The 27,433-nt window shown below is 58.4% G+C and overlaps 1 protein-coding gene across 6 annotated transcripts in view; it reads right to left on the bottom strand.

Annotated features, from left to right (window-relative positions):
- CRTC1 (CREB regulated transcription coactivator 1) overlaps positions 1–19,971 on the bottom strand; it is a 42,085-nt gene extending 22,114 nt beyond the window's left edge. For 4 of the 6 annotated variants that reach the window (XM_064175054.1, XM_064175056.1, XM_064175057.1 and 1 more), the window contains exons 1-4: positions 19,814–19,971; positions 5,368–5,484; positions 3,551–3,598; positions 687–824 (exon numbers count right to left, since the gene is read on the bottom strand). In XM_064175054.1, coding sequence (XP_064031124.1) covers positions 687–824; positions 3,551–3,598; positions 5,368–5,484; positions 19,814–19,939 — 429 coding nt within the window. In that variant the 5' untranslated portion in view covers positions 19,940–19,971. The remainder of the gene's footprint in view (positions 1–686; positions 825–3,550; positions 3,599–5,367; positions 5,485–19,813) is intronic. The other 2 variants (XM_064175055.1, XM_064175058.1) reach the window with 1 other exon arrangement.
- Positions 19,972–27,433: the final 7,462 nt, after the last annotated feature.

The following is a 27,433-nucleotide window of genomic DNA, read 5'->3' as shown; positions in this document are numbered from 1 at the left end:
GCACAGGCTGCAGGAGTGGTCAGGCACTGGCACCGGCTGCAGGAGTGGTCAAGCACTGGCACAGGCTGCAGGAGTGGTCAGGCACTGGCACAGGCTGCAGGAGTGGTCAGGCACTGGCACAGGCTGCAGGAGTGGCACAGGCACTGGCACAGGCTGCAGGAATGGTCAGGCACTGGCACAAGCTGCAGGAGTGGCACAGGCACTGGCACAGGCTGCAGGAGTGGCACAGGCACTGGCACAGGCTGCAGGAATGGTCAGGCACTGGCACAGGCTGCAGGAATGGTCAGGCACTGGCACAGGCTGCAGGAATGGTCAGGCACTGGCACAGGCTGCAGGAGTGGTCAGGCACTGGCACCGGCTGCAGGAGTGGTCAAGCACTGGCACAGGCTGCAGGAATGGTCAGGCACTGGCACAGGCTGCAGGAGTGGCACAGGCACTGGCACAGGCTACTTCAGCACTGGTTGAAGTCTCCATCCCTGGAGGTGTTCAACAAACCTGGGGCCACGGTTTGGTGCCCATGGCAGGCTTGGGCTGCTGCTCAGCCTGGATGATCCTGGAGGCCTTTCCAACCCAAACCATTGCACGACTCACCGAGATGAGAAGCAGCTGGACTGGCAGGGGAGGAGGGGAGAGGGAAGGGAGCTGTGCTCTGTCCCCACTGTGCCAGCCCAGGGCCCAAAGGATATCTGCCTGCCGTGCTTGTCCACGGAGAGCGGGCGGCGGTGCGGCGAGCCCAGGCGGTTCCTGTCCCGGTACACTCTGTCCACCAGCCCATGGTGCCGAGTGGTCCTGCTGGTGTCCAGCCCCGACGACTGAAAGGGAGTCTGAGAGACACAACCGAGTCAGGAGCAGGGCAAGGTGAGAGCAGGCTGCCCAGAACCCACCCGTGCTGTGTGCTAGGCTGTGGGGCTCTAAGGAACGAAACTCAAAGCGGACATGGATGAGTGGAGCCAGCTCCATCCTTCCTCCACCCTGTGGAGAGCAATTCCCCAGGCTCTGCCTAAGGAGAAGCAGAGGCAGCCCGTGCCAGCCCTGCCCTCAGAGATCAGCCCTGCTCTCCAACCTTTGCATCTCCACCCCACCACCCCTGGGTGAGCAGGGAGCCTGCCAGCCCCTGCCTGGGCATCCCCTCGGTGCAGCATGCAGCATGCATCCAGAGGAACATGCTGGCACCTACAGGGGCAGGAGATGCAGGAAAGAGATGCACAGGGAGCCTAACACCCACCCACACCACACCACCTGCCCTCAGAGCTGCCCTTCAGCAGAGCTCTTCTGAAGGGGGCACTGAGAGAACTCCAAGGCACCACAAGCAAAGCAGTTTCCTCCCTCAGCCCAGCAGTGCCAGGCCCCCTGCTCCTGCCCGGATCTGCCCTTCCCTCTGCTCTTGCAGCAGCCCCAGGAGGGCCGATTCCACCTCCAGTCTTAGCAGCAGCAGCATCCTGAGCTATTTACTGCTGTCAGGAAGGGAGTTCAGAGAAGGAGGATGGCAGAGAAAGCACAGAGCAAACCAATTCCCAGGCTGAGCTGGAGAACTCCTGCGCTGTCCCAAGCCCTTCCCTCGCATACCTGCGGGGGGAGAGGAAGTGCTGAATGGTGGAGCCCTGCTCATGCTTCCCCAGCAATGGATGGGTCTCTGGGGGGGAAACAAGCTCCCCACTCCTGCACTCCTTGCCAATGTGAACAGCTTTGCTGAGTCCCTCAACACCATCTGTTTGGAAATCCAAAATTTCCTCCTCCATTCAGGTGCTGCACGTGGCAAAGGCTCTGTCCTGGCTGCCAAGCCACAGAACCATCTGGCTTCAGCAGGAAGCTTTGAATTGCAGCTTTGCTTTGCAAGTGTCCAGCCTGGGCCGCTCTAAATTCCTCTTCCTGAGAAGTTCTGCAGTTATTTTGAGAGAGTTTGTTTGCAGGAGCTCCTTAAAGAGCCTTTCTGCCCCTCCAAACTCCTTTTCTCTTCAGCAGGCAGCAGCCTCCCCTCCCTCTGAGCACAGCAAAGCTTTGTTAGGCTCAGTGGATGCAAAGTGGCTCTGCTGTTTATTTTCCTCTTTCAGGGCCAACACTTTCTGTGCAGCAGAATATTGCTGAAGTCAACATGGGACTAGCAGGAGAGCCCAGGGACTTCTCACTGGCCTCTCCCAGCCACTGAGCTCATGCTGCTTTGCTTTTGTCCCTTCACATGGAGGCTCAGAGCCCTCCCCTCAGTCCAAAGTGATTTCACTTAACAGATGTTGGTTCAACCTCTGCTCTGAACACTGCCCAGCAGCCTTAGCTCTACCTAACTGGCACCACACAGGGCTGGGGACGTTCAGCAGAGCAAAACAGCAACAGAAGGTCTCAAAACCCCTTCCTTGTCCTGTTGTTGCATCAATCCCACCCCAAAAGGCAGCAAAATTGGCAGCTCCATGCGTGCTTGGAAGGTCAACAGGAAAAGCAATTTCCTATGCCAGTGGTCTCTCAGCCACAGGGCTGCTAAAAGAGGAGAGGTAGGTCTGAGGCACACAGAGCAGACCTCACCTGGAGAGCAGAAGGAAGCCAACAAATTTGAGTATACAGAGGAAAAGCAGAACACCAAAATAGTTCAGTTTAAGTTTTCTCCTTCTTTTGGCACAGCTTCCACAGGGAAAAAACACAGCAAAGAGCTAAAGTGAGCACAGCAGCAACCATGGCCCAGGCCTGCCACAGGGCTGCGATTCACAGAGAGCACAGCCTGGGCAGTGCTGTGCTCTGGCTTTCCAGGAACACAGATCCCAGGTGGATCTCTGGCTGACCTGCTTAGGGCCACCAGGAGAGGATGCAAGTCCCTGGGAAAAGGGCTGCCAGCTCCAGCAGTTCTGGCTCCCCTCAGCAGCCAGCTCTGGCCTGCAGGCAGTGTGCTGCAGCAAGAGGGGACAAGGCAGTGAGAGCTGTGCTGGGTGCCACAGGAGAGGGCTGAGCATCCTGCCACTGGGAAGTGAAGGAGGAACCCTTTGGCTTCCTTGAGAGACCCCCAAGGGCCTGAGCTCAGAACCAAACCTCCACAAACCCAACAGCTGAAGGCAGCCAGGGAGGAAAAGGCTCAGGGCCGTGGGGCAGCAGCAGCCCTGCCAGGACCTCCAGCAGGGCAACACCTTCAGAGAGACAGGAGTGAGGTGGATGAGGGGGAAGAGAGGAGTGGCACCTGCTGACCAGTGACATCTGGGTGCCTCCTGGTGCCAAGCAACGTTTAGGGAGTCATTCTGCCCTGCCCAGTGGAGCTCAGCATGCAGGCTGGGTGCACATGCTCGGATGGCCAGGGCAATGCCAGGGCAGTGCCAGGGCAGGGCCCCCTCCGGGGTCCATCAGCTGGCAGAAGGCAGCAGCCCCTGCAGGGGGTTGTGATGCATGTTCCAGGCCGGGATGCAATGGCAACACAGGGAATCGATCCGGCGGCTTGCTGGGCAGAGCAGGCTCCGGTGGAGCGGGGGAGGTGAGGCAGCCCCCGGCGAGCACGGCAGGGGTCAGTGTGTGCGATACGTATGGAGCTGCAGGGCACTCCCCAGTACGTATCTGCACAGACCTAGGGCTTGTTTACCAAAGAGACAGGAACCGCTCCCAGGGCTTCTGCCAGAGCTCCGTTGTGCTGCAAATGCAAAGAACCAAGATCCTCAGACACCAGGGCTCTGGCCAGACACAGCCAGACAGGCTCCACCTCAGCACTCAGCCACCCTGGGGTCCTCGCACCGAATCCTAGAGTCAGGCAGGGTTGGAAGGGAGCACAAGGAGCAGGCAGTGCCAACCCCCCTGCCATGGGCAGGGATACCTCAGACTAGAGCAGGCTGCCCACAGCCTCAGCCAGCCTGGCCTCAAACACCTCCAGCCATGAGGCTTCCACCACCTCCTTGGGCAACCCTTTCCAGGCTCTCACCACTCTCCTGCTCGTCAACCTCTTCCTAACATCCAATCTGACTCTCTCCACCTCCAGCTCTGTTTCACCCCTCCCTGTCCTATCACTCTCTCACAGCCTCAAAAGTCCCTCCCCAGCTTTCTTGTAGCCCCCTTAAGATACTGCAAGGCCACAAGAAGGTCACCTCAGAGCCTTCTCCTCACCAGCCTGAACAACCCCAACTGCCTCAGTCTCTCCCCACAGCAGAGCAGCTCCAGCCCTCTGCTCATCCTCCAGCCACGTTCCACTTTCACCCTGCTTTAGCTGACAGTCCTGGAACCACAGAGAGCTTGGGTGGGGAAGGACCTTGAAAGCTCATCCAGTCCAACCCCACCTGCAACTACAGCAAGTTGCCCACAGCCCCAAACAACCTCACCTGGGATGGTGCCAGGCATGGGGCAGCTTTCACCTCTCTGGACAGCCTGAGCCAGGCTCTCATCACCCACAGGGTCAAACATTTCTTCCTTCTCTCCAGCCTAAGTGTCCCTCTTTCAGTTTCAAACCATCCCCTCCCATCCTGCCACAACAGACTCTGCTCAAACCTGTCCCCAGCTTTCTGACAGGCCCTGCCAAGCACTGAAAGGCCACCAGAAGGTCCCCCCCAACCCTAATATCCAAGCTGGGAAGCACTCATCTCAGCACCCTCACACTGCACAACTCCTCCCTCAGCTCCACTCTCCCCCTGCTCTGCCTCAGCTCCAAACCATTCCCCCTTGGCCTGGCTCAGAGCCCCTCAGCAAAAGTCTCTCTGCAGCCTCCCTGCAGGATCCCTTCAGGCCCTGACAGGCAGCTCTGTGGTCCTCCTGGAGCCTCCTCTTCTCCAGGCTGAACAACCCCAGCTCCTTCAGCCTGTGCTCACAGCAGAGCTGCTCCAGCCCTTGGTCGACCCTTCAGAAGGCCTGGTTATGGGATGGCAGCAGCAGTTTTCCCAGATTAAGCCTCCATCAGAAAACCACAAAGTGCCAAATCTCCTTCTCCCCAGCCCTGGCTGTGCCACTGCTGCAGCAGCACTGGCGCAGAGATGTCCAGCACGTGGAGCACCCCAATCCAGCAGCATCCACCCCTCACCCTGCCCTCTCTGCCCAAACCATGCTCACTAGAAGCAGCCCCTGCCTGGCTGTGATGCCCACCACCGTGGGCCACCTCCTTCCACACCCCCTTGCACTCTCTGCCTGCTGCCCTGAGCCTGCAGCAGAAGGACTAACCCTCACTACCCCAAACTGCATCAGCCCTGCACAGACAAAAGCCTCCCAGCCAGGGGCAGGAGAGGCTCAAACACTACAGCAGCAGCCCCCACAGACCTGTTCTCCATTCCAAAAGAGCAAAAGCTCTCAGCTCTCAGGCCGTGGTGCTCCACTCTCAACCAGCAGCTGCTTGATGGCCTCCTGGGAGGGGAAAATCAGCATCCAGGCACAGCATTCACCAACAGGAAGCATTCACCAAGCACAGCCCTGGGGAAAGCTCACCTGGAAGGGGAGATCCATGGCACTGTTCCCAATCTGGTTGACGTTTGGCAGGGAGCCACCATAGTACTGGCCACGGCTCTGGCCCAGTTGCAGGTACTGGGTTTTCTGCAGCTGTAACTGGAAGAGAAGGGGAGAGGAGAGGTCAGGGCAGCTCCTTTACTTCTCAGCTCTTTCACCTATCAAGAGCATGAGCCCAAAATCAACTTTCCATGAAGGCCATCACACTGCAGAGCTGGCAAACAGCCCCCCCCTGGGGCATGTGTGATGGCAGGAAAAGTCCTGGGGGGCATCCAGCCCCTCAGCAACCGAGGTACAGAGGAGGTGCAGCAAGCTGGCAGCACCTCACACTTGGATGCCTTCTGCTTTCCTTCTGGATGCCTTGGAGGAAGAGCAAAGACACAGAGGCCACCCAAAGCACAACCAGCACCAAAGGACCTTTTTGCTGAGGACCTTTTTCCAACATCAGCACTAAACAGAACTTCTCCTTCCACCCTGCAAGGCTCCCACTGAGCCACCTGCCTGTCACAGCAGGCTGCCCCCCACAGCCCCATGCCACAGGGATAAAGCAGCATTGGCAATCAGCTGAACACAACCACTCTGCTGCCAGGGACTCCAGACACCAGAGAAATGAGCTTGCAGGTTCCACTCTGGCCCTGGTTCCTCAGTGGGTGCCACCTGGTTGCTCCTGCAGACTGAAATGCAACAAACATGCCCAGCCTGGCAGCGCAGAACTGGCTGAAGCCTCAGTGCTCAGCTCCTGGCCTGGCAGCAGGGTGGTTGCTAAGCTGCTGCCCTGTGTACAGCAACAAAGCTGCTCCAGCTTCATTCACAGCCTCCTGACACAGCTGCAGCACAGCTCTGACACAGGGCAGCAGGGACCCTGGAGGGTCACAGCCCCCCCAAAAGCAGAGCTCCTGCCCACAGCTCTGTTACCAAGAGGCTTGCTGGGCACTGCTGCCAAGCTTGGCAGGAGCTGCTCCAGCAGGTGCTGCCTTCCTCTGAGGAACCTGCTAGGAGGCATGGGGGGAGCTGCTTGATGTCCCTTGAACATTTTGGCCTCCCCCATCAGATCCCTGCCCCAGAGCAGGCTGTAGCAGAGGGGTCCTGACCAGTTGTGCACTTAAGAGTTAGGAATGAGGACGCAGCAGAGATCCAAGGCTTGCAGCCTGGCCAGGGCCTGTGCTCCATCATTAACTTCAGCAGCATCACCTCCCAGAAAGACTCCTGGAGACCTGTGCCAGAAAGTCAGCAACCTGCCTGCTTGCTCTGCTATCATCCAACATCCATCATCCAGCCAGGGCGGCCTGGGGAGCTGCGCCTGCTCCTCTCAGCAGCCTCCTGCCTCCTGCACTGAGTGGCCCCCAGACTCTGGAGCTTTATTGGAGACCATCAACAACTGCCACTTGCAATCTGTGCAGATCAAGCATGAGCAGAGCAGGCCAGGCCTGCCTGGTCCCCAGCCCTTCAGCTGAGCAGCAGCAGTTTAACCCCTGTGATGTCAGAGCTGCTGTCGTGGGGGGGAAGGACCCTGAGTGCTCATCCAGTCCAGCCCCAGCCAGAGCAGGCTGCTCACAGCCCCACACAGCCTGAGCTGGGATGGTGCCAGGCATGGGGCAGCTCCCACCTCTCTGGGCAGCCTGGGCCAGGCTCTCCCCACCCTCACTTCTCCAATTCTCTCCAGTCTCAATCTCCCTCTGTGAGAAGAACTTCTTCAGTGTGAGGCTGGTGAGAGTCTGGCACAGGCTGCCCAGGGAGGCTGTGGCTGCCTCCTTGCTGGGGGTGTTGAAGGCCAGGCTGGGTGATGCCTTGAGCAGCTGAGCCTAGCTGAGAGCTGCCCCTGCCCATGGTGGGGGATCTCTGAGCTCTCATCCAACCTGAGCCACTCCAGGATTCCATCTGAAGCTCTCAGTTTCTCCACCTGGGTTTTGTGCTGTACACAGAGCTGTGTCTGCAGGGAGACTTCTACCATAAACCCCCAAGAAACACTTCCCTGAAAGCACCTCCAGTCCTCCTCCAGCCTTCCCAAAGTTCCAAAGCACTCAGGTGGTAGCCAAAGGAAGCCTTTGCTCCAACTCAACACTTCTCTGAGATCCTACCTCAAAAATAAAACTCTGGGTAAATCCTAACCTTAGGAATAGTCCTGGAACTGCCACCAGACAGCAAATGGGAGCCTGGAACGAAGTCACCAAGAGCCAGAGCTGCCTCTCAGCTGTTTCTTTCCAAAGGTCCTTTTTAACAGAGCAGGAATTGATCATGCAAGGGTGGAGTGGCCCCTGACAAACCTCCTCCAGGGATCTGAGGGCTGCAGGGAGTGAGATCTGAGAGCTGCTCTCTAGCTGCCTGGCAGACTCCACCCCAGGCTCTCCTCTCCACGTCAGCTTTTGCCCTCAGTCAGCTTTCAGCACCTTGGGCTCCATAAGCAGCACAACAAGTGGAGATTACCAGCAGAAATGTGCTGTTGAAGCTTAATTGGAAATTAGATTCTGTTTAAAGGATTAACTCCAAGTTTTAGAGGTAAATCCTGGGGTTCAAAACAGTTCAAAGTTTCCCGCTTGGATAGGTCTGAAATTTCTCAGGGAAGTCTCCTCCTGAAGCAGGCAAGAGCCAGGAGTGGCCAGAGAGAAGCACAGACTGGAGCTCTGCACCAGCCTGGCCTTGATTTGGCATCCTCAGAAGAGGATCACAGAGACAAAAACTCACTGAGGCTGGAAAAGCTCTTTAAGATCACAGGGGCCAAGCCTTGAGCCAGCACCACCTCAGTGCACTGCCAACCCACAGCCCTCAGCACCACATCTCCAGGGATGGGAACTCCACCACTGCCCTGGCCCCCTCTGCCTCCTCTTCTCCAGGCTCAACACCCCCAGCATCCTCAGCTGCTCCCACCCAGCTCCTCCTCCAGCCCCTCAATGTCCTTCTTGGAGATGGAGGCACAGGTCACTGCTGTGCTCTGCTCTGCCCAGGAATGAACTCACAGCTCAGCCCTCAGCAGAGGTTTGTCCCAGTACAGGGCCCTGGGATGGCTATTTTGGACACTTCTGCAGAGAAGTCAGAGCCAGAGAGTGGAGCTCAAGTGCCCCTCTTGTCCTCAGATCCTGACTCTTCAGCTTGCACAGGCAGGGCAGTGAGAAACTTTCCAGACCAAACGTGCAAGTCAGCAAAGCAGAAGGCAGCAAAGCTCCCAAAGTGCTGCTCTGGCTTCCTTCTCCAGCCCCAAATCAAACACCAAGTCAAACAAACCCTCAAGACGAGGCCAGCTCCTCAGTGGAATCCCAGAGGAAGTGTTTTCTTCAAAGGGAGATCTCTTCCCATCCACAATCCTCGTGTTGATAAGGAAAGCAAACAGACTTAGAGCAGGCAGAGAAGGGAACATCGCTGCAATGATTCACAGCCCTGCAACCAGAGCTGCTGGCTCCAACCCACCCAGCTCCCACCAGCCACCCCTCTGCAAGTCGAGTCAGTCATCAGCAAGTGTGCAGATACCACCAAGCTGGGGGCAGATGTGGCTGGGTTGGAGGGCAGAAGGGCTCTGCAGCAGGACCTTGACTGCCTGGACAGATGGGCAGAGCCCAAGGGGATGGAGTTCAATAGCTCCAAGTGCAGGGTGCTGCACTTTGGCCACAGCAACCCCATGCAGAGATACAGGCTGGGGTCAGAGTGGCTGAGAGCAACCAGACAGAGAGGGATCTGGGGGTGCTGAATGATGCCTGCCTGAACATGAGCCAGCAGTGTGCCCAGGTGGCCAAGAGAGCCAGTGGCATCCTGGCCTGCATCAGCAATGGTGTGGCCAGCAGGAGCAGGGAGGTCATTCTGCCCCTGTACTCTGCGCTGCTTAGACCTCACCTTGAGTGCTGTGTTCAGTTCTGGGCCCCCCAGTTTAGGAGGGACATTGAGATGCTTGAGCGTGTCCAGAGAAGGGCAACGAGGCTGGGGAGAGGCCTTGAGCACAGCCCTACGAGGAGAGGCTGAGGGAGCTGGGATTGGTTAGCCTGGAGAAGAGGAGGCTCAGGGCAGACCTTATTGCTGTCTGCAACTACCTGAGGGGAGGTTGTGGCCAGGAGGAGGTTGCTCTCTTCTCTCAGGTGGCCAGCACCAGAACGAGAGGACACAGCCTCAGGCTGTGCCAGGGGAGATTTAGGCTGGAGGTGAGGAGAAAGTTCTTCCCTGAGAGAGTCATTGGCCACTGGAATGGGCTGCCCGGGGAGGTGGTGGAGTCGCCGTCCCTGGAGCTGTTCAAGGCAGGACTGGACGTGGCACTTGGTGCCATGGTCTGGCCTTGAGCTCTGTGCTAAAGGGTTGGACTTGATGAGCTGTGAGGTCTCTTCCAACCTTGGTGATACTGTGATGCTGTGAAGTCTTCCTGCTGACTGCTCTGACCACCACAAGAGCCTGCCTGCTCCCTCCCCCTTGCTCTGCCTTTTTGCTGTTAATATTCTCAAGCCTGCATTGGAATTTGAAGCTTCAAAGCTCTGCACCTGCCCCCTGCCCCCCCTCCAATTTCCAACTCCACCAAACAGCAAAATCCTTGCTTGCTGCTAACCCCTCTGCAGCTCAGCTCCCTTGGCCAGGCTGGCAGGAGCAGGAGAAATGCCATGGAGGCAGATTGCTGAAGGAGCTGATTTCCTGCAGGCTCAGGTACTGCTCCAAGAGCAGCAGTGGATCCAAAGGCACAGCTGTTCCTCCCAGGAAGGCTGCTAAAGGAAATGAAGGCTGAAGTTTAGAGGAAAGGTCTAATCCACAGTGATAGCAGCTGCTCTGCTGGGCCACCTGGGACTCACAAATATTCCAGCAGCAGCTCTGGAGCAAAATGGTTTGCAGTGGGTTTCCTTTTCATGAACTGGAGTGGGTTTGTTCTCATCGAAGTGAAGATTTTACCACTGGTGGGAGAGGGAGAAGTGTGGACAAGGGGAGCAGAAGTCTCCCTTGTGCCTCTGCTGTGGCCTCCCCATGCTGGCAGGACCCAGAGCAGTGACCCTGCAGAGCACAGAGCCGCCCAGCCAAGGGGCTGCTGCAAACCAGGTGAAGGCTGCCAGCGACCCCTGCCCTGTGCTGTGAGCTGCCTCTGAACCCATGTCCCACAAACTGCTCCACCACTGCTGCCTCTGCCACCACCCCAACTGCACTTCAGTCACTGCCAAGTGTCTGTTCCACCACCACAAAACTCTGCAGGGCAACCAGGAGCAGTCACTAAGTCAATAAAAAGGAAACTGATTTCTGCCTCTCTTTTCCCCTCTGCAGGGCAGGATCCGTGGGAATGTCTCAGCAGCCCCCACAGAGCAGCAGCTTTGCTTCTGCTGGAACACTTCAGCCCAAGCCTGCCCTCCCAGCAGAGCTGCAAACTGCAGGCACTACCAAACGCCCTGCCCAAGGGGTGAAGGCTTCCCAACACTCTCCAGCACCCACATTTCCCCCCAGACCTGAAACTGACAGCAGGGGCGATGCTCCCACGGCTCTGCTCTGCCCCACACAGCACACAGCCCTGCAGGCTTTCAGAGACCACAGCCAAAGGGAGTCTGCTGCAGGCTGAGCATCCCAGCTCACTCCAGCTCCCAACTGGGATCCCCAGGGAGCGAAGGGGAAGCAGAATCCTCCTCTCCTCTATCCATGAAGGCAGAGCCTGAAGCAGCAGCTCTCCCCAGGTGCCATGGAAAAGCAAACTGGGAACCAGGAGGGGGTTACCCCCTCAGAGGAATGAGGAGTGCTGTGCAGCTGAGGCAGAGGAGGTTGTGACCCTCACTAACCTGCTGGCACTCCACAGCCTGCACCCCCAGATGCTCACCAGTGCAGCCCTGAGCTCTCTGAAGGGTTTGCATCCACTGAACACCTGCATGGGTCCCCTGCAGCTGTCTCAAAGCCTCCACCAAATGCAGTCCCAGAGGATTCTGTGCTTTGAGAAGCAGAACTTCCTCCAGCACCTCATTTCTCAGCTCCCAGCACCACAGGAGCCCTCTGAGGAAGCTGCTCCTACTGCCTGAGTCTGGGCACTCTAAAACCATTTCACTTCTGCAGCTAGCAGAGATCTGCCAGGGCACAGAGCACAGCCTGAGGCAGGCTCTTCCTCATCACAAAGCCATCTCGGCCACCCAGCTGAGTCCTGCACTGACGAGGAGAGCAGGGGAGGAAAAGCAAAGCCCAAAGCATCAGCCCCAGCCCTGCAGCTGGAGTGCAAAGCGCCACTACCCCAGAGCAGCTCCAGACAAACTTCTCCCAACTGGTGACTGGCAGACTGCTCTGCCAGCAGCGTTTCAGCCCAGGCAGGTTTCACCCCTGGGAGCTGAGCAGGGCATTGATCAGCAAAGCTTAAGCAGGAATCAGCTGAGTCCCTGCCAAGGAGCCATCGCTGCACTCTCAGCACTCCAAGAGAGCCAATTATTACTCATGAGTTCATGATGTTTTCTTCACCTTCCTGTTGAAGAGATTATTTAAGACCTCAAATCACTTAACTGGATTGTTTTGTCCTGTTATGAGTCATCTACAAATTCCAAGGCACCATTAGATTCTCCTTCAGGAGCTGCAACCAACTCCCCAGATTGCCTCAGCTCTAAAGCGGCGAGGAAGCGGAGACGTAAAAACTGCAGCCAGGCTCAGCCCTGCACCCCCAGGTGTCTTCTAGAATTCATGTGAAAGTGAAAAGAGCTCAACCCCACCCCCCCCAGAATCCCTGTTACACCCCAAACCACAAATCCTTTGTCTTCTGAACCCCCAAGAGAACAAACCACAATGTTGAACTCTGCCAGAGAAAGAGGGAGGGGGAAGGAACTTAACCGCTCCACAAAACAAACTCATCTGAACTGTTTGATGTGCTTGGGGAGACCTCAGAGCAGCCTGCAAGCATCTGAAGGGGGCTACAGGAGAGCTGGAGAGGGACTTTGCACAAAGCCCTGCAGTGACAGAACCAGGGCTGATGGCTGCAGACTGAAAGAAGATGGACTGGGACGAGGCAAGAGGAAAACTCTTCCCCTGGAGGGTGCTGAGGCACTGGAACAGGTTGTCCAGAGAGGCTGTGGAGGTTCCAAGCCTGGTTCAAAGCCAGGTTGGATGGGACCTGGAGCAACCTCCTCGAGCAGAGGTGAGGAGAAAGTTCTTCCCTGAGAGAGTCATTGGACACTGGAATGGGCTGCCCGGGGAGGTGGTGGAGTCGCCGTCCCTGGAGCTGTTCAAGGCAGGACTGGACGTGGCACTTGGTGCCATGGTCTGGCCTTGAGCTCTGTGCTAAAGGGTTGGACTTGATGAGCTGTGAGGTCTCTTCCAACCTTGGTGATACTGTGGTACTGTGAACTGGATGATCTTGAAGGTCCCTTGCAACCCAACTGTGAGGTTTTGCCCTGTGATTCCAGGACTCTGGTTTGGGCTTGGAGGGCAGAGAATGGTAAGGACACACCTGGGGAGGGGATTTGCATAAAGAAATAAAGCACAAAGACCAACCCCCGGGAGCAGAGGCTGCCGCTGGTGTTTGGAAACACTCTGCTATTTCTGGGGAACAAAGGTTTACTGTTTAAACCTCAGCAGTCACAACTGAGCAGCAAGTGAAAACAGGATACAGCACAAGCAGAGCCTTAAAATAGGGACAGTTCCTCAGCGCTGCTCCATCGCCGGGCAGGGAGCCAAGCGGAGCTGCAGCACCAACCGAAGCCCTCTGGAACCAAACAGCTCCCCTGGCACCCTGCAGCCCCAGCAGGGATCACTGCAAGGGACCTCAGAGCTCATCTCCTCCAACACCCCTGCCACAGGCAGCTCTCAGCTAGGCTCAGCTGCTCCAGGCCTCACCCAGCCTGGCCTTCAACACCCCCAGCAAGGAGGCAGCCACAGCCCCCCCTGGGCAGCCTGGGCCACTCTCACCAGCCTCACACTGAAGAGCTTCTCCCTCAGCTCCACTCTAACCCTGCTCTCCCTCAGCTCCAAACCATTTCCCCTTGGCCTGTCCCAGACATCCTCAGCAGAAGTTCCTCTGCAGCCTTCCTGCAGGATCCGTTCAGGCACTGGCAGGCAGCTCTGAGGTCCCCCTGGAACCCTCTCCTCTCCAGGTTGAACCCTTCCAGCTCCTTCAGCCTGTCCTCAGAGCAGATCCAGCCCTTGGATCATCTTTGTGGCCTCCTCTGGCCTCACTCCAACAACTTCTGCTGGGGACACCAGAACTGGAGGCAGTTCTGACACCCTTCTTGTCTTGCAAGGGTTGCCAAAGGAGGACGTTGAACCTTGCTGACCACTCAGTGAAAGACAGCAGAGAGGACTCACACCTGGGGCCCGTGGAGTGCCTGGGAGCAGAAGGAAGCCTCTCCCTGCCTGGTGAATTTAACCCCAGCAGCAGGCTCTCAGCATTTCTCTCTTTCCACTCTCAGCTAAGGACACACTTGGACAGAAACCCCTCCCTCAGAGCAGACCAAACTCTGCTTGCTGGTGGCAACGCTGCAGGAACAGCAGGGATTGAATGTCCAGGCTGAAAACATAACACACAATAACAACAACAACAAACCCCAACTCCAGCCCTTCCTCAGCCCTCCTATGGAAACGCCTCGGAAGAGATGAAATAAAAGCAGAGATGCCCTCATTAAGCAACCTAAAAATAGCTTTTTCTGCTCCATTTTTTATTTTTAGCTAAAGAATGAAAATTTGGTTATGTAACCCTACGAGTTTGGGAAAGCAGGAGGCAAGCAGGGCCTGCCTGCACCCCTCCCTGGGGCTCCCAGCCACCAGGAGAGCTCCTGCAGTGGGCAGGGGATGGGATGCAGCTGCTGGAGCTCACCTTGGTCCAGACACCGAGAAAGCCTTTTCACGCTGCCCTTTGAGACGACCCAGGGTGGTGGTGACTTCTGCAGCCTGTTCTTCCCTCTAACAACTCCTCTCGCTGCAGCTCAACCTCAGGCCCTCCCCTGACAGCTCTGAGGATGGCAATTCCCTGGGTGTTAAAAATATCTGCCAGGAGAGCCCAGATTCTTCGAAGGCAAAGGGTCGGCACCAGGCAAGCACCGCCGCGCGCGGGAGGAGAACCCAGCGGCAACCAGGAGGTCATGGAGGGCTTTGGATCCACCTGGGGGGCAGAACCTGTGCAGTGTTGAAGATGCTCTTCTTGCTGTGGATTTAGAAATGCCCACAGAGGTGGTGAGGGGGAGTGAGGGCTCCTGGAAGCGCGACTGAAGGACTGCAAGAGGAAGGATCTCTGCCCGCTGGGAGTGCAGGAAGAAGGAGCAGGAGCTCAGCTCACTGTGAGCGGCAGGAGGGAAGGACAAGCTGGGGAGCTGCACAGGAACAGTCACTGTCCTCTCCCTGGCCACTGAGCTTGGTTTTTTTCACCCTTAATCCAGCTTATGGATCTTGAAACACTTAAGGACTCCAGAGCTAGAAAAATCTTCCAGGCAGCCTCACGTGGCTGCAAGATGAGGGCTGAGGAGGCACCGCGGAGAGAGAGGCAGGTCACAACTCACTGCTCTGCTTCCTGAGCTCAGCTCTCACCATCTGCCTGGAAATGCCTCCAGTTTGGAAACCTAACCCAACCCCCCCCTCCCCTGGGAGACTTCAGCCACCCAAGGAAAACACCACCACAACTTGTAAGGGTTGGGTACCAAAATCGGTGGGGAAAATCATCTCCCAGGGCTGCATCTGCCACTCACACAGCTCACTGCCAGGCAGCCATCGGCAACCACTCTGCCAGTCACGAGGAGATCTTCCCAGTCAGCAAGAAAAGTGACAGACCAAGCAGGCAGGAAAGGAAAAGAGCCTGAGAGCCAGGGCTTCTGAGGTGCTGCAGAGCTCTGCCTGCAGCCAGGGCAGCTCCTTGCACTCCCCCGTGCTCCATCACCCCAGAGCCAGGGGGGAAGAAGCCTCAGCTCCCAAGCAATAACTTGCAAAACGAGACAGTGATCAACACTCAGCTGCAGCCTGATAAAGCACCACTGAGCTCAGGCACAAACAGCCCTGCCTGACACAGGCCCTTCCACAAGGCTCCTTTTGGCTTGATGAACACCACTGGAGACTCTGCCAGGTCTCACCCTGGGTCTCACTCCCACAGCCTGACCCTGCTCAGCAAACCTTCAACAGCAGCACTGCAGCTCCTGCACACACCCAGCCAGGCTGGGGGCTGCTCCTGCGCAGAGGCTGACGGTGCTGGGGGTGCTGCTGACAGGCAGCCAAAGAGGAGGCAGGGGGTGCTCAGCTGGCCAAAAGGGCCACCAGCATCCTGGCCTGGATCAGCAACAGTGTGGCCAGCAGGACCAGAGAGGTGAGGTCAACCTGTAGTGGTGAAGCCACACCTGGAGGACTGGGATCAGTTTGGGGCGGATTAGATCCCCTTTCAGGCTGCTCATCTGCTCCAGGGCTCCCAGCCTCTCCTGGTCAGACAGATCCAGGCCCTTCATCACCCTCACTGCAGTGTGTTGGACTCTCTCCAGTGGTTCCCCATTTCTCTCAAACTGGGGAGCCCAGACCTGGCCCCAGTACTCCAGCTCTGGTCTCACCAGGGCAGAACAGAGAGGGAGAACCTCCTTTGACCTGCTGGCCACACTGTTCTTAATGCACCCCAGGAGACCATTGGCCTTCTTGGCCATGAGGGCACATTGCTGTCCCAGGGATAATTTATTGTCCACCAGGCCTCCAAGGTCCTTCTCCACGAAGCTGCTCTCCAGCCTGTGTCCAAGAGCTGCAGCGAGCAGCTGCAATGCCTGGTAACGATGGAACAATAACAAACAAAATCCTGCTCCTTCACACCAACCCCACAGCACTCCCAGCCCGGGGTCAGCAGCACACCCAGCATGCTGCCAGCTGAGGCAGGGAGGTCTCCAGCCTGGCACCAGGGAGGTCTCCAGCCTGGCACAGCAGCAGTGGCTCTGTGTTTACCTCGGACAGCTCAGGTGGGCGTTGTGCAAGGCCAGGGATGCTCCGCAGCCCTGGGGCAGCTGGGCCCTGCTGCTCCACTCCTTCACCTGCCATCATCGTCCCTTCAGAGCCCTGAGCACACCACAGCACCAGTCCAGCACCCTCAGAGCAGTTTCTGGCCCAGGCTGTGTCTGCCACAGGCAGCTGCACAGCTGAGTGTGTGTGGTGGTAAGAGAACCAACCACCGCGGGTCTGTGTCCTGCTGCAGCAGGAGGCAGAGCCAGGGTCTGACCTTTCCAAACCACTGCAGTGTAACATCCTAACACCAGGCTCTGCCTTCCTATGGCCTTGATCCCTCTCCAAACACATCAGCAAGCTCTGTCCCAGCACCATTAGAGGGCCTGGAAGAGCATTTAATCATTGACTTGGGAACAGAGACAGTGTCTCTGAGGAGCACAGGTGCCTGCTACAGATCCTCCTGCTGAAAGGTGCTGCTGGCAGGAGCTGACTGAAACTCCTTCACCTGCATGGGAGGCTTCTGTGTACAGGGGAAAACTGAGTATGCTTGGAATTCCCCAGGACATCTCCAAGCATCTGCACCAGCTTGGTTTTTCTGCCCTCTTCTCACTCCAGTAACCACAGCACAGCTTTCCAGGTTGGCAGGTTGTGCAGCTCAGGGTTTGGGGGTGTCTCCAGGCAAGACTGCAAGGCCCATAAGAGGGAGCTCAAACACAGCTCTGCCTGAAGTCCCTCCACTCTGAGTGACTTTAGCAACCACAGCATCACAGAAGGGCTTGAGTTGGAAGGGACCTTCAAGATCATCTAGTTCCAAACCCCTGCCATGGGCAGGGACACCTCCTACTAGGCCAGGTTGCTCGAGGCCTCATCCACCCTGGCCTTGAACACCTCCAGGGTGATGGATATTAGAAAGAAAAAGCAATCCTGGAAAGCTGAGAATGTCCTCAGCTGAAGAAGGACTCCCCCTGAGCCTGCAGGTCACCAGCCATGCCCAAGGCCTCTTTCAGAAGCCTTCCATTCTTTCACATCTGAAGAGTCAGGCAGGGAGAAGTTCAGCACCAGCTGAGCTGTCCTGCAGCACCTCCACCTTTTGCTCACTGTAACTTGGAAGGGCAGCAACAGCCTCCTGTGAGCAAATCCACAGCACAGCACAGGCAGCACTGGGGCTGCCTCACAGCAGGCACTGAGCAGGTCCTGCTAAACAGCTCCTCCAAAGCCAGGAACCAGCCCCAGCGTTTTGTGCTTCATACGAAGAGGGAAAGCAGCAGAACCTCGAGCAAAAGGGAGTCAACAGCACCCAGAAAAAAAAATACATACACCATCCCTCCTCCTCTGCTCACCCACTTGGTTACTATGGGACTGGCAGAAAGCTCTGGATCACAAACACCAAGGTCCCACTCACAAGACAATGCAGCAGCTCCAGCTTCTATCGGCCACCCACCTGCACGGCTCAGCCACCCACCTCCCGGCTCTGCAAGGTCTGCAAAGCTCAGATGCAGTCCTGGAGCTGCCAGCTGAGGCAGGACTCTGCTGCTGCTGCTTCTGAAACCAAAGCCACAATTTTTCTAAGGAATTCTTGTTGGGTTTTTTTTTTTCCCCAGCTGCAGGTGAGGGCAATAGAGGAGGAGTTCAGGCCACGTCCTGCTTTGTCCTGGGCAAGACAGACGCAGCACAACTTTAAAATGCCAGATGGATCCAGCAGCACAAAAAGGTGGAAGGTGACCAAGATGGAAAGCAAGCAGCTCGTGTCTGCAGCAGAAACGGTGCAGCAGCAGCTCCCTGCTCCCACTAGTAACTACCAAGAGAGCAGAGCAGAGCAGAGAGTAAACACTGCAAAGAGACAATGACCAACAATGAAAAGGCAGCAGCAGCCTTGGGCCGCGTCCACGCTCTGAGTAAGGCTCAGCTCGGCAGCAGAGCGCTGCCTGCCAAGGGAAAATGGGAGCAGAGACCAAGCTGCACTTAACCCCTCTCTGCTCTTCCCCTTGCCTCTCGCCGACGGCAGCAGGGAACTGAGGGAAAAGGCTACAAGGGAGATGTTCTCCTCAGCTCCTCAGTCACTGTTTCCATCACCTCAGTCCTCAGACAACTTAATTCAGCTTGGGGCCTCCTCTCCTCACCGGGTTGTTGAGCACGAAATGGGTTTCCACCTGCGAAACCTGGGTTAGGAACCCAAGCATGGAGAAGCCAAGTCAGGATCCTGCCTGCTCCCGTGGCAGAGCGAGCTGCAGGCCCAGCCAGAGCTGCGGGCTCCAGGAGCCCTCAAGTAACGCCCAGCTCCGGAGCGGCAGCCAAGCAGTGACCCCCAAACAGGGAACCCCAGGGTAGGGAGCCACAGCGGCAGGACAGCAGCGCGGGAAACACAACTCCAGCACCTCTGGGCATCTCCTCATCATCCTCACTCTGCTCACAAATAACTCCTCTAGGAAACATCAGCAAAGAGTTCAGCACAGACAGCACCTTGGCCTCGCACCTTCCCCAGCAGGGCAGAGCTGTGCATCCTTCCTCCGCACCTGAGCAGCAGCAGCAGCAGCAGCAGCACCGACTCAGCACAAATATTTACCCTCCCCTGCCCCGGAGCAATCAATGGAGCCCGAAACGTTGCCTCGCTCCCACTCCTGCCACGGCTCAGCCACAAACCAGCCCAGCAGTGTCCTTTCAGTGGCTGAAACCAGAACAACCCTCTGGGCACAGGCAGGTGAGCGCAGAGCCAGGCAGAGCAGCTCCGGCAGCCCCATCCCTGCAGCGCGGCAGGCACCGGGCGCCGGCAGAGCGCTCCTCACGCCGCCTGCTTCTGCCGAGCGGCTCTGCGGAGACAGCAGAAGGCAGGGCAGGCTTCGGGTGCGCAGCGATCTGCCCCTACGGCAGCTGGAGCCCGACAGGGACAACGGCAGCGCCCGGTGCCCGCAGGCCCTGCCGCGGCAGCCCAGGCTTGGCTCGGGGCGTACGGGCCCAGGGCCCGGCCTGGCCTGCAGCATCTGGGGCAGGAGCTGGCCCTGCCGCCCCCGACGGCGCAGGGGATGCTCTGCGGGGCCCTGAAGCAAGGCCTGCACCCACCCCCTCGGGCAGGCTGCTGCAGGGCTGAGACCCCCACACGCAGTCTGGGCCTGGAATGAGGAACCGGAGACCCCTGCCGAGCCTCGTGCGGGGCCTGCCCCGGGGGAACCGAGGCCTCCCCCCACCCCCCCGCACAAACACACCGGGCCCTGCCCCGGGGCCCCGCCGAGCGCACCTGCCCCCGCTAAGCCTAGCGCTGGAGACCGCTCCCCAGAGGATGCTCCCGGCCCGGTACCGAGGACGCGGAGGGCGAAGGGAGAGGATGAACGGGGAGGGTGGGGGGGAGGGGGGAGCGTTCGTGGCCCCCCGCCCCGCTCCGGAGGGCGCCGCCCGCCCCCGCCAGGGGGCGCTGCCTGCCGCCCCCGCCCGCTGCCGCCGCCGCCGCTGCTGCTGCTGCCCCCGGCCCGGGGGAAGCCCCCGAGGGAAGCCCCCGGGGGACGCCGCCCCTCCTCCTGCCCCCCTCCCCTCCCTTCCCTGCCCGTCTCCGCCGGGGGCGCGCACACGGGCGGCGGCGGCGGCGGGGACGCGCGGGCGGGCGAAAGGCCGAGCGGCGGCGGCGGCTCACCCGGTGCGCGCGGGTCAGGCTCAGGTCCTTCATGACCTCCTCGAAGGCTGCCGTCTCCTCCGCCTGCTTCTGGTTGTGCAGCGCGATCTTCTCGCTGAATTTCCGCGGGTTGTTCGAGGCCGCCATCTTCCCCCGTCCGCATCCCCCTCCCCGCGGCGGAGGGGGCGAGGCGCATGCGCCGGGCGGGCGGGCGGGGAGGGGCGCACGGCGCCTGCGCGCCCGCGGAGCGGGGCGGGAGGGGGCGGTGAGGGGGCGGAGGGGCGCATGCGCGGAGCGGCAGCAGGAGCAGGCGGGCGGCGGCGCCTGCGCGCTGCTGGGGGCTTCCCCCGGCGGCCGCCGCGGGGAGGGGGCGAGCGGAGCGCTCCCGCCCGGCCGCGCTCAGCTGCGGTGGCGGCGCCGGTGCCGGTGCCCGTGCCCCTACCGGTGCTGGTGCCTGTGCCCGTGCCGGTTGCCGTCCCCCTACCGGTGCTGCTGCCCCTGCCCCTGTCCGTACCGGTGCCGGTGCCTCTGCGCCCTCCTTGCCTTAGCATCCGGGAAGTGCCCCGGTTGGAAAAGGCCTCCGAGATCATCGAGTCCAACCATGGCCCCGACACCGCCGTGGCCGTGGCCGTGGCTGTGCGGGTTACGGACACCTGCAGGGATGGGGACTCCACCGCTGCCCAGGGCAGCCTGTCCCAGGCCTTGACAACCCTTTGGGGGATGAAGTTGTTGCTCATGTCCAGCCTAAACCTCCTCCTGATGCAACCCGAGGCCAACCTCGATGGGCTGCAGCAAGAGCAGTGTGGGCAGCAGGGCAAGGGAGGGGATTCTGCCCCTTGGCTCTGCTCTCCTCAGACCCCATCTGCAGTCCTGGGGGCAGTTCTGGAGTCCCCAGCACAAGCAGGACATGGAAGTGTTGGAGCCAGTGCAGAGGAGGCCACCAAGATGCTGAGAGGGCTGCAGCAGCTCTGCTCTGAGCACAGGCTGAGAGAGTTGGGGCTGTGCAGCCTGGAGAGGAGAAGGCTTTGAGGAGACCTTGGAGTGGCCTTGCAGGATCTGAAGGAGGCTCCAGGAGGGCTGGGGAGGGACTATTGAGAAGGTCTGGGAATGAGGAGGAATGGGTTTGGAGTGGCAGAGGGGAGATTGAAAGTGGATGTTAGGAAAGGGTTCTTTACAGTGAGGGTGGTGAGAGACTGACACAGGTTGAGGGTGGTGAGACACTGTCCTCAGCCTCTCCTCACAGGGCTGTGCTCCAGGCCCCTCCCCAGCCTTGCTGCCCTTCTCCAAACACCTTCCAGCACCTCAACAGCTCTCTGCAATTCAGGAGCCCAGAACTGGACACAGCACTCCAGGGGTGGCCTGAGCAGTGCTTTCATAGAAAGGTTGTTCTCTAGGTCTTTCATAGAATCAACCAGGTTGGAAGAGACCTCCAAGCTCATCCAGTCCAACCTAGCACCCAGCCCTATCCAATCAACCAGACCATGGCACTAAGTGCCTCAGCCAGGCTTTTCTTGAACACCTCCAGAGACGGTGCCTCCACCACCTCCCTGGGCAGCCCATTCCAATGCCAATCACTCTCTCTGGGAAGAACTTCCTCCTAACATCCAGCCTATACTTTCCCCGGCACAACTTGAGACTGAGACCCTTGTTCTATTGCTGGTTGCCTGGCAGAAGAGGCCACCCCCCACCTGGCTACAGCCTCCCTGCAGGTAGTTGTAGACAGCAATGAGCTCTGCCCTGAGCCTCCTCTGCTGCAGGCTGCACACCCCCAGCTCCCTCAGCCTCTCCTCATAGGGTTTGTGTTCCAGGCCTTTCAACTGCTGAGCACAGGGGCAGAAGAATCTCCCTTGTCCTGCTGCCCACACTGCTCCTGAGCCAGCCCAGGATGCCATTGGCTCTGCTGCCCACCTGGGCACTGCTGCCTCCTCTTCAGCTCCTCTCTCTCAGCACCCCCAGCTCCCTCTCCACCTGCCTGCTCTCAGCCCCTCTGGCCCCAGCCTGGAGCTGCCTGGGGTTGTTGTGGCCAAAGTGCAGAACTCTGCACTTGGCCTTGTCTATTCTCATCCTATTGGCCTCTGCCCACCCATCCAGCTCTGCAGGGCTCTGCTACCCTCCAACAGCTCCACACCTGCCCCTAGTTTGGTGTCATCTGCAAACTCACTGTTGCTGGACTCAACCCCCTGGTCAGATCATCAATAAAGGTATTGATCCACCTGCCAGCGCTGGGATGGAGCAGGGAAAGCAAGGGAGAAGCAAACATTGGGCATCCATTAGCAAGGCTCTGGGTTTAACAGCATCTCCTGCTCCTGCCAGATGAGATGCAGGCGATTCCTGCACAGCAGAATCCTGGTGCTGAGGCTGCAGGTGAAGGCTTCGTTCCTGGGAGAAGTTTCCAGCCTGAGGAAGTTTCCCATTTCCTTGGCCTGTTTGGGTGCTGCAGAGCAAAGCGGAGATGCTGCCACAGCTCTGCTCTGCGCCACGCAGCACAGAGCCCTGCAGGCTTCCCACACAGCCTCAGCCTCGCTGCCAAACTCCTGCCAGTGCCTCCAGCTCCACCCTTCTCCCTCTCCCGCGGCGTTCCGCAGGCGCAGGCTCCATCCACTGAACCCCAACTCTGCATCAGCCCCGGCAGAGGGGAGCCAGGACCTCGGCTGCAGGCTCACAGGCTGCAGCCAGGACGTGGACCACAGCCCGTGGGCTGCAGCCTGTGGGCTTCGGTGTGTGCGGCGGGGCTGGGCTGGCAGCAGGGCAGAGGCTGCCAGGCTGCAGCAGGGCAGAGGCTGCCAGGCTGCAGCAGGGCTTTGTGGGGAGCACAGCCCCTTGGAGAGGCAGGCTGGGGCTGCTCAGCCCCGGATTGCAGGCATGCTCACAGCAGCAGGCAGCAGGCAGGCAGGCAGCAGTCAGCCCTGCCAGGGCTGCTCCCCAACACCCGCGCCCGGCCCTTGCCACTTTGCTTTTCCACAGTGACAGAGTGGGCACTGTCTGGGGGCATCCTCCTGCCCCTCAGCAGCGGGAACCTGATCCTACCAGATCGACTCTGCCCTCGCTGCCACTGCTGCTCCCCTCCGTGGCCTGGGCTCAGGCAGTTCAGCAGGCGCCTCTGAGCATTCCCTGCCCCACGTACCCAGAAGAGATTATCCTGATCCACCCTTTCAAGGCTGTTAGAGAGAGATGGATGAAACCCAGTTCAGCAACCGTCAGGATTAGCCTCAGCCACAAAGTCACGTCCTGCCCTCAGTTCTAGCTGCCAGCTTGCACTTAAAACTTTAAACATGGTCTGAGATAGCATCGCAGAAAGCAGAGCTGGGACTCAGAGGCTGATCCAGGCCCGGGCAGGATCAGCCATCGCTGACAGCTGTTAGGCTAACCACTTCCAGCACTCTGCAGCAGGCATAAACAACTGGCACGCAGGTTCAGTGAGATACCCTCTGGCTCTGCGGGGGAACACCTGCACCCTTGGCCTGCCACGCTAAAAGCTCATCAGTCACAGCGATTTACCACTCAGATCCCCATCGCCCAGCCTGGCTGAGCGGGAGGAGCAGAGGATGATAAACAATGTGCTGAGTTAACCTGGATTTCATACCATAGGTGGTAATATCGAACATCCAGAGCCCAGCTGCCACTCTGCCTCTCCCACAGCACCGAAAGATTGAGTGCCTGAGATGAAACTTGATAAATTTCCCCCTCTTGGCTCTGCCGCGATGGAAGAGGGCTGCAGCCTCCCCTCGACGGCTGCTCCCGCTCACGGCTCCAGGGAAGGAATGCAGATGGCTGAGGGCGGGGGTAGGGGTGGGGGTGTCAAACTTCCTCCCTCTCTCATTGTTTTGCCTGCGCAGCTTTATCAGATTGAATTCCAGGACGCAAGCTGGACCCTGCTTCTGTTCTCCAGCTCCCCGGGTCCAGCAGGGTTTGCGTAACAAAAGCTTCTCCACGCCACAGCGTTTGTGTTTGCCGAGATGCTTCTGGAATTTCTCACCCACTCAGGGCTCGCGTTTTGGGGTGTGGGTGGATGCGGACGGCTGCTGAGTGCATGACCCAGCAGACAATGTAAATCTTGACTGCATTAAGGCATTGGCAGGGAGAGGCTTGAGGCTGGTGCCAGGTTTCCTTCTTCCCCGGCGCAGGAGATTGCCATGCACTTGACACGGGGATGAGCTCACACCGCAGGCATTATTTATGTCTCCTGCCGTCTTCACCTTGAGCACATATGGGGCTCACTGGAAAGCTGCGATGGGATCTCCTGAGACAGCAGCTCCATCTCCCCCAGCCCTCCAGACGTGTCGGGGAAAAGTTTCTGCTAACAGAGTTTGCTCTGCTGCAAAGGGAGAGTCGCTGCAGGACGGCGCTGGGGTGCTCGCAGCTGCGCCTGCTGCAGACAGCTCCTCACTGAGCAACCTGCAGCTCCTCACAGCAGATGCAGCCGAGAGGTTGCAGGGAGGAGGCTGTGTTTACTTATGGCTTGTTTGTTATCCTCCAGGTCCTCTGGAATCGCTCTGGCAGACGAGATCCAGCTACTTCCCTGCTCTTCCTTAGAGGCTCCAGAGGAAGGTGTGAGGTTGAGCAGCTTACACAAGAGCAGACAGCGAGAGATTGCGACTTAATCGACAAGTGAGCTGCCCTGGCTTTGCCTGAGGACACAAAGATTTCCATCTCTCACACTTCCTACTTAATGTTCCTGTTGACGTTCCCATTATCCTCACAGAAGAATATCCTGGGAAGTCCACAGAGTCCCAGTGCTATTTTGAACTCGGCTCCAAATTGTGCTTGCGCTGGGGAAAGGTTCTCGGGTTTCACTTGGAATTTGTCACCATTTCTTCCATTGAAGAAATTCTGGAGTGCAGAGGGCAGAGAGAGGCAGCTGGATCACGCCGAGGGGCTGGAGTCGGCCCAAAGAGGGGCAGTAAAGCTGGGGAAGGGTCTGGAGAACAAGGATGGGGAGGAGCAGCTGAGGGAGTTGGGGGTGTGCAGCCTGGAGAAGAGGAGGCTCAGGGCAGACCTCATTGCTCTCCGCAGCTCCCTGAGAGGAGGTGAAGCCAGGTGGAGGTTGGGCTCTTCTCCCAGGAAACAAGTGATAGGATGAGAGGAAATGGCCTCAAGTTGCCTCAGGGGATGTTTAGATTGGACAAGAGGAACAATTTCTGCCCCAAAACGGTTGTGCAGACATAAAACAGGCTGCCCAGGGCAGTGGTGGAGTCCCCATCCCTGGAGAGGTTCCAAAGCCATTGGAGATGTGGTGCTGAGGGCAGTGGTCCAGTGGTGAGCTGGCAGCGCTTGGACTCAATGCCCTGAAAGGTCTTCTCCAGCCTAAACGATTCTAGGAGTCCACGCACTGCCCTCTGTACAGCACTCAGCAAAGCAGCTTGCAGCCCTGCAGGGCACTCGGTTCTGCTCTCCTCTCCACCAGTCCCTTGTCATCCTTCCAGGTGAGCTTCTTGCTGCCTGCTCACAGGAAGTCTTCTCGTTTCTCCAGCTCCTATCTGCTGCTGCTCTGAAAGCTTTTGGCAGCCACACAGAGGATTCTGTTAGGGTTATTTTTCCCAGAATCAAGGCTTGGCTCCAGGCCACCCTGAAGCAAGAAACCTTCCCGTGCTGCAGAGGTGATGTGGGGCTGGTGGAGCGGCAGCCACTTCATGTCCTTCCAAAGACAACACTGGGATGGCAGCAGGGCGCTGTGGGCAAGGCAGCAGCACGCAGTGAGGCACCAGCAGGGACCCTGCACTTGACTGGGACAAACAGGGAACCAGGAAATGTTTTCTCAGCATTAGACCCTGGCAAATGGAGCGGCAGGGCAGAGAAGCCTGTCCCAGAGCAGGATGATTCCTTCCAGCAAATCCAGCTTCAGGGACGGCTCTGTGCCAATGAACCACAGACTGGGTTTGCTTGGAGAAGCTCTCAGAGCTTTGAAACCCCCCCAGGGATGGGGACTCCACCACTGCCCTGGGCAGCCTGTGCCAGCCTTTGAGAACCCTTTCAGTGAAGGAGTTTCTTCTGAGGTCCATCGGAAACCTCCCCTGGGGCAACTCGAAGCAATTTCCTCCCGTCCTAGTATTTGCTGCTTGGGAGCAGAGCCCAACCTCCACCTGGCTCCAGCCTACTCTCAGGGAGCTGTAGACAGCAATGAGGTCTGCCCTGAGCCTCCTCTTCTCCAGGCTGCACACCCCCAGCTCCCTCAGCTGCTCCTCTCCAGCCCTGTTCTCCAGACCCTTCCCCAGCTTCATTGCCCTTCCCTGGACCTGCTCCTCCTTGGAGCGAGGTCCCAAAACTGAACCCAGTGCTCAAGGTGTGGCTTCTGGGCAAACACTCCTGTGCTTGCAGGAGGAGAACATCTCTGCTCATCCAGGGACTAAGCTGACTCCCTGCCATGGGGGATGCTCCCATTTCCTTCCCCAGAAGCAGCAAGGCCACGCTTTTGGCACAGGGAAGCTTTCACCGTGCCAGAGCCCAGGAAGCAGGCAGCAGTCAGGTCCTGTCCTGCAGACTGCACCTCAGGGCAAATTTCTCTCTTGCAAAGCTGAGTGAAATTCAAACATTCCTCCTAAATCCAACTGTAAACCACTGTCCTTGGGGCACCGAGGATCCATCCTGCCAGGGAGCAAAGCTGCCTGCGTAAAGAGGATCACACGTTGGAGCCAGCCTCCAGGCCACGGAGGGGGGAAGAAAGGAGGCTCACTGGGAGCTAAGGCTTGCAAACTTTGCAGGGAGCTGCAGATGGCAGCCTGACTGCCAGCAGCAGATGCCACCTGGAGAAGCCTTTTTAGTGCCTTCCCAAAGCACTGTGACCGGAAGAGAGACATCGAAACTCTGCCCCTCAGCTGCAAAAGGCTCAGTCCTGCTCTAAGGTGCTGCAGTGCTCCTGGCGTGCAGGGCACTTCAAAGGGCTCGCTGCAGCGAGAGCCGCGGAGCCAGCAGCAGCCTGGCTGGCAGCCTGCACAAACAAGCGACCAACATCTTCGGGGTTTAAGAACCATATAAACCGCTCCAGCTAATTACAGGACAGGGGCCTGGGTGTGAAATAGCAACTGCAAAGCCTCGAGGACCCAGCCAGGAACCTTTGATTTGCTCTCTACAGCTCCTAAAAGCTCTCGGCAAACTTTCTGCGCCCACTTTTCTGCTTTCCAGCGCAAGCTGCACTCGGTGCTCCAGCACTGCCCTCCTGCCGGCCCCCGCCGGCACTCCTGGCTCCATGGCTGCCCTTTGTCTGACAATCTGAGGCTGGTCTGAGGGTGCAGAGCTGAGGCAGCCGCAGCTGTTTCCAAGCAGAAAGCAGATTTCGTGTTCACGGTGTGGAGCAGTCGGAATCCTGCCCGCCAAGCAAATAAAACTTCGAAACGGCCCAGTGAAACTCCCTCTGGTTGAAATACTCAACTGAAAAGTGCCAGACTCGGGTTACTGAGCCTCAGTTCTTGGTATGGAAGGAGAAAGCAGAGCCCTGGGGCCCGCGGGCTGATCCTCTGCCTGCTCCCCGTTCACATGCAGAGCACAATCGGAGCTCCCTTGCAGGCAGAGCTGTCTCAGAGCTGTCTCTGAGCTGCCTGCTCCCAGGTGAGAGCCAAGATGCTGGGCCCTAGCAGGAGGCTGCTGCTCTGCTGCTTCACTCCTGACATGCCAGCAGAGCCCATTTGTTCAGCCACATTCACTTTT

This window comes from Pogoniulus pusillus, chromosome 41, assembly GCF_015220805.1.
Source record: "Pogoniulus pusillus isolate bPogPus1 chromosome 41, bPogPus1.pri, whole genome shotgun sequence".
NCBI classification, from domain to species: Eukaryota; Metazoa; Chordata; class Aves; order Piciformes; family Lybiidae; genus Pogoniulus; species Pogoniulus pusillus.
Note: the sequence above shows the minus strand (reverse complement) of the source record. Positions and strands in the feature narration are given on the sequence as shown.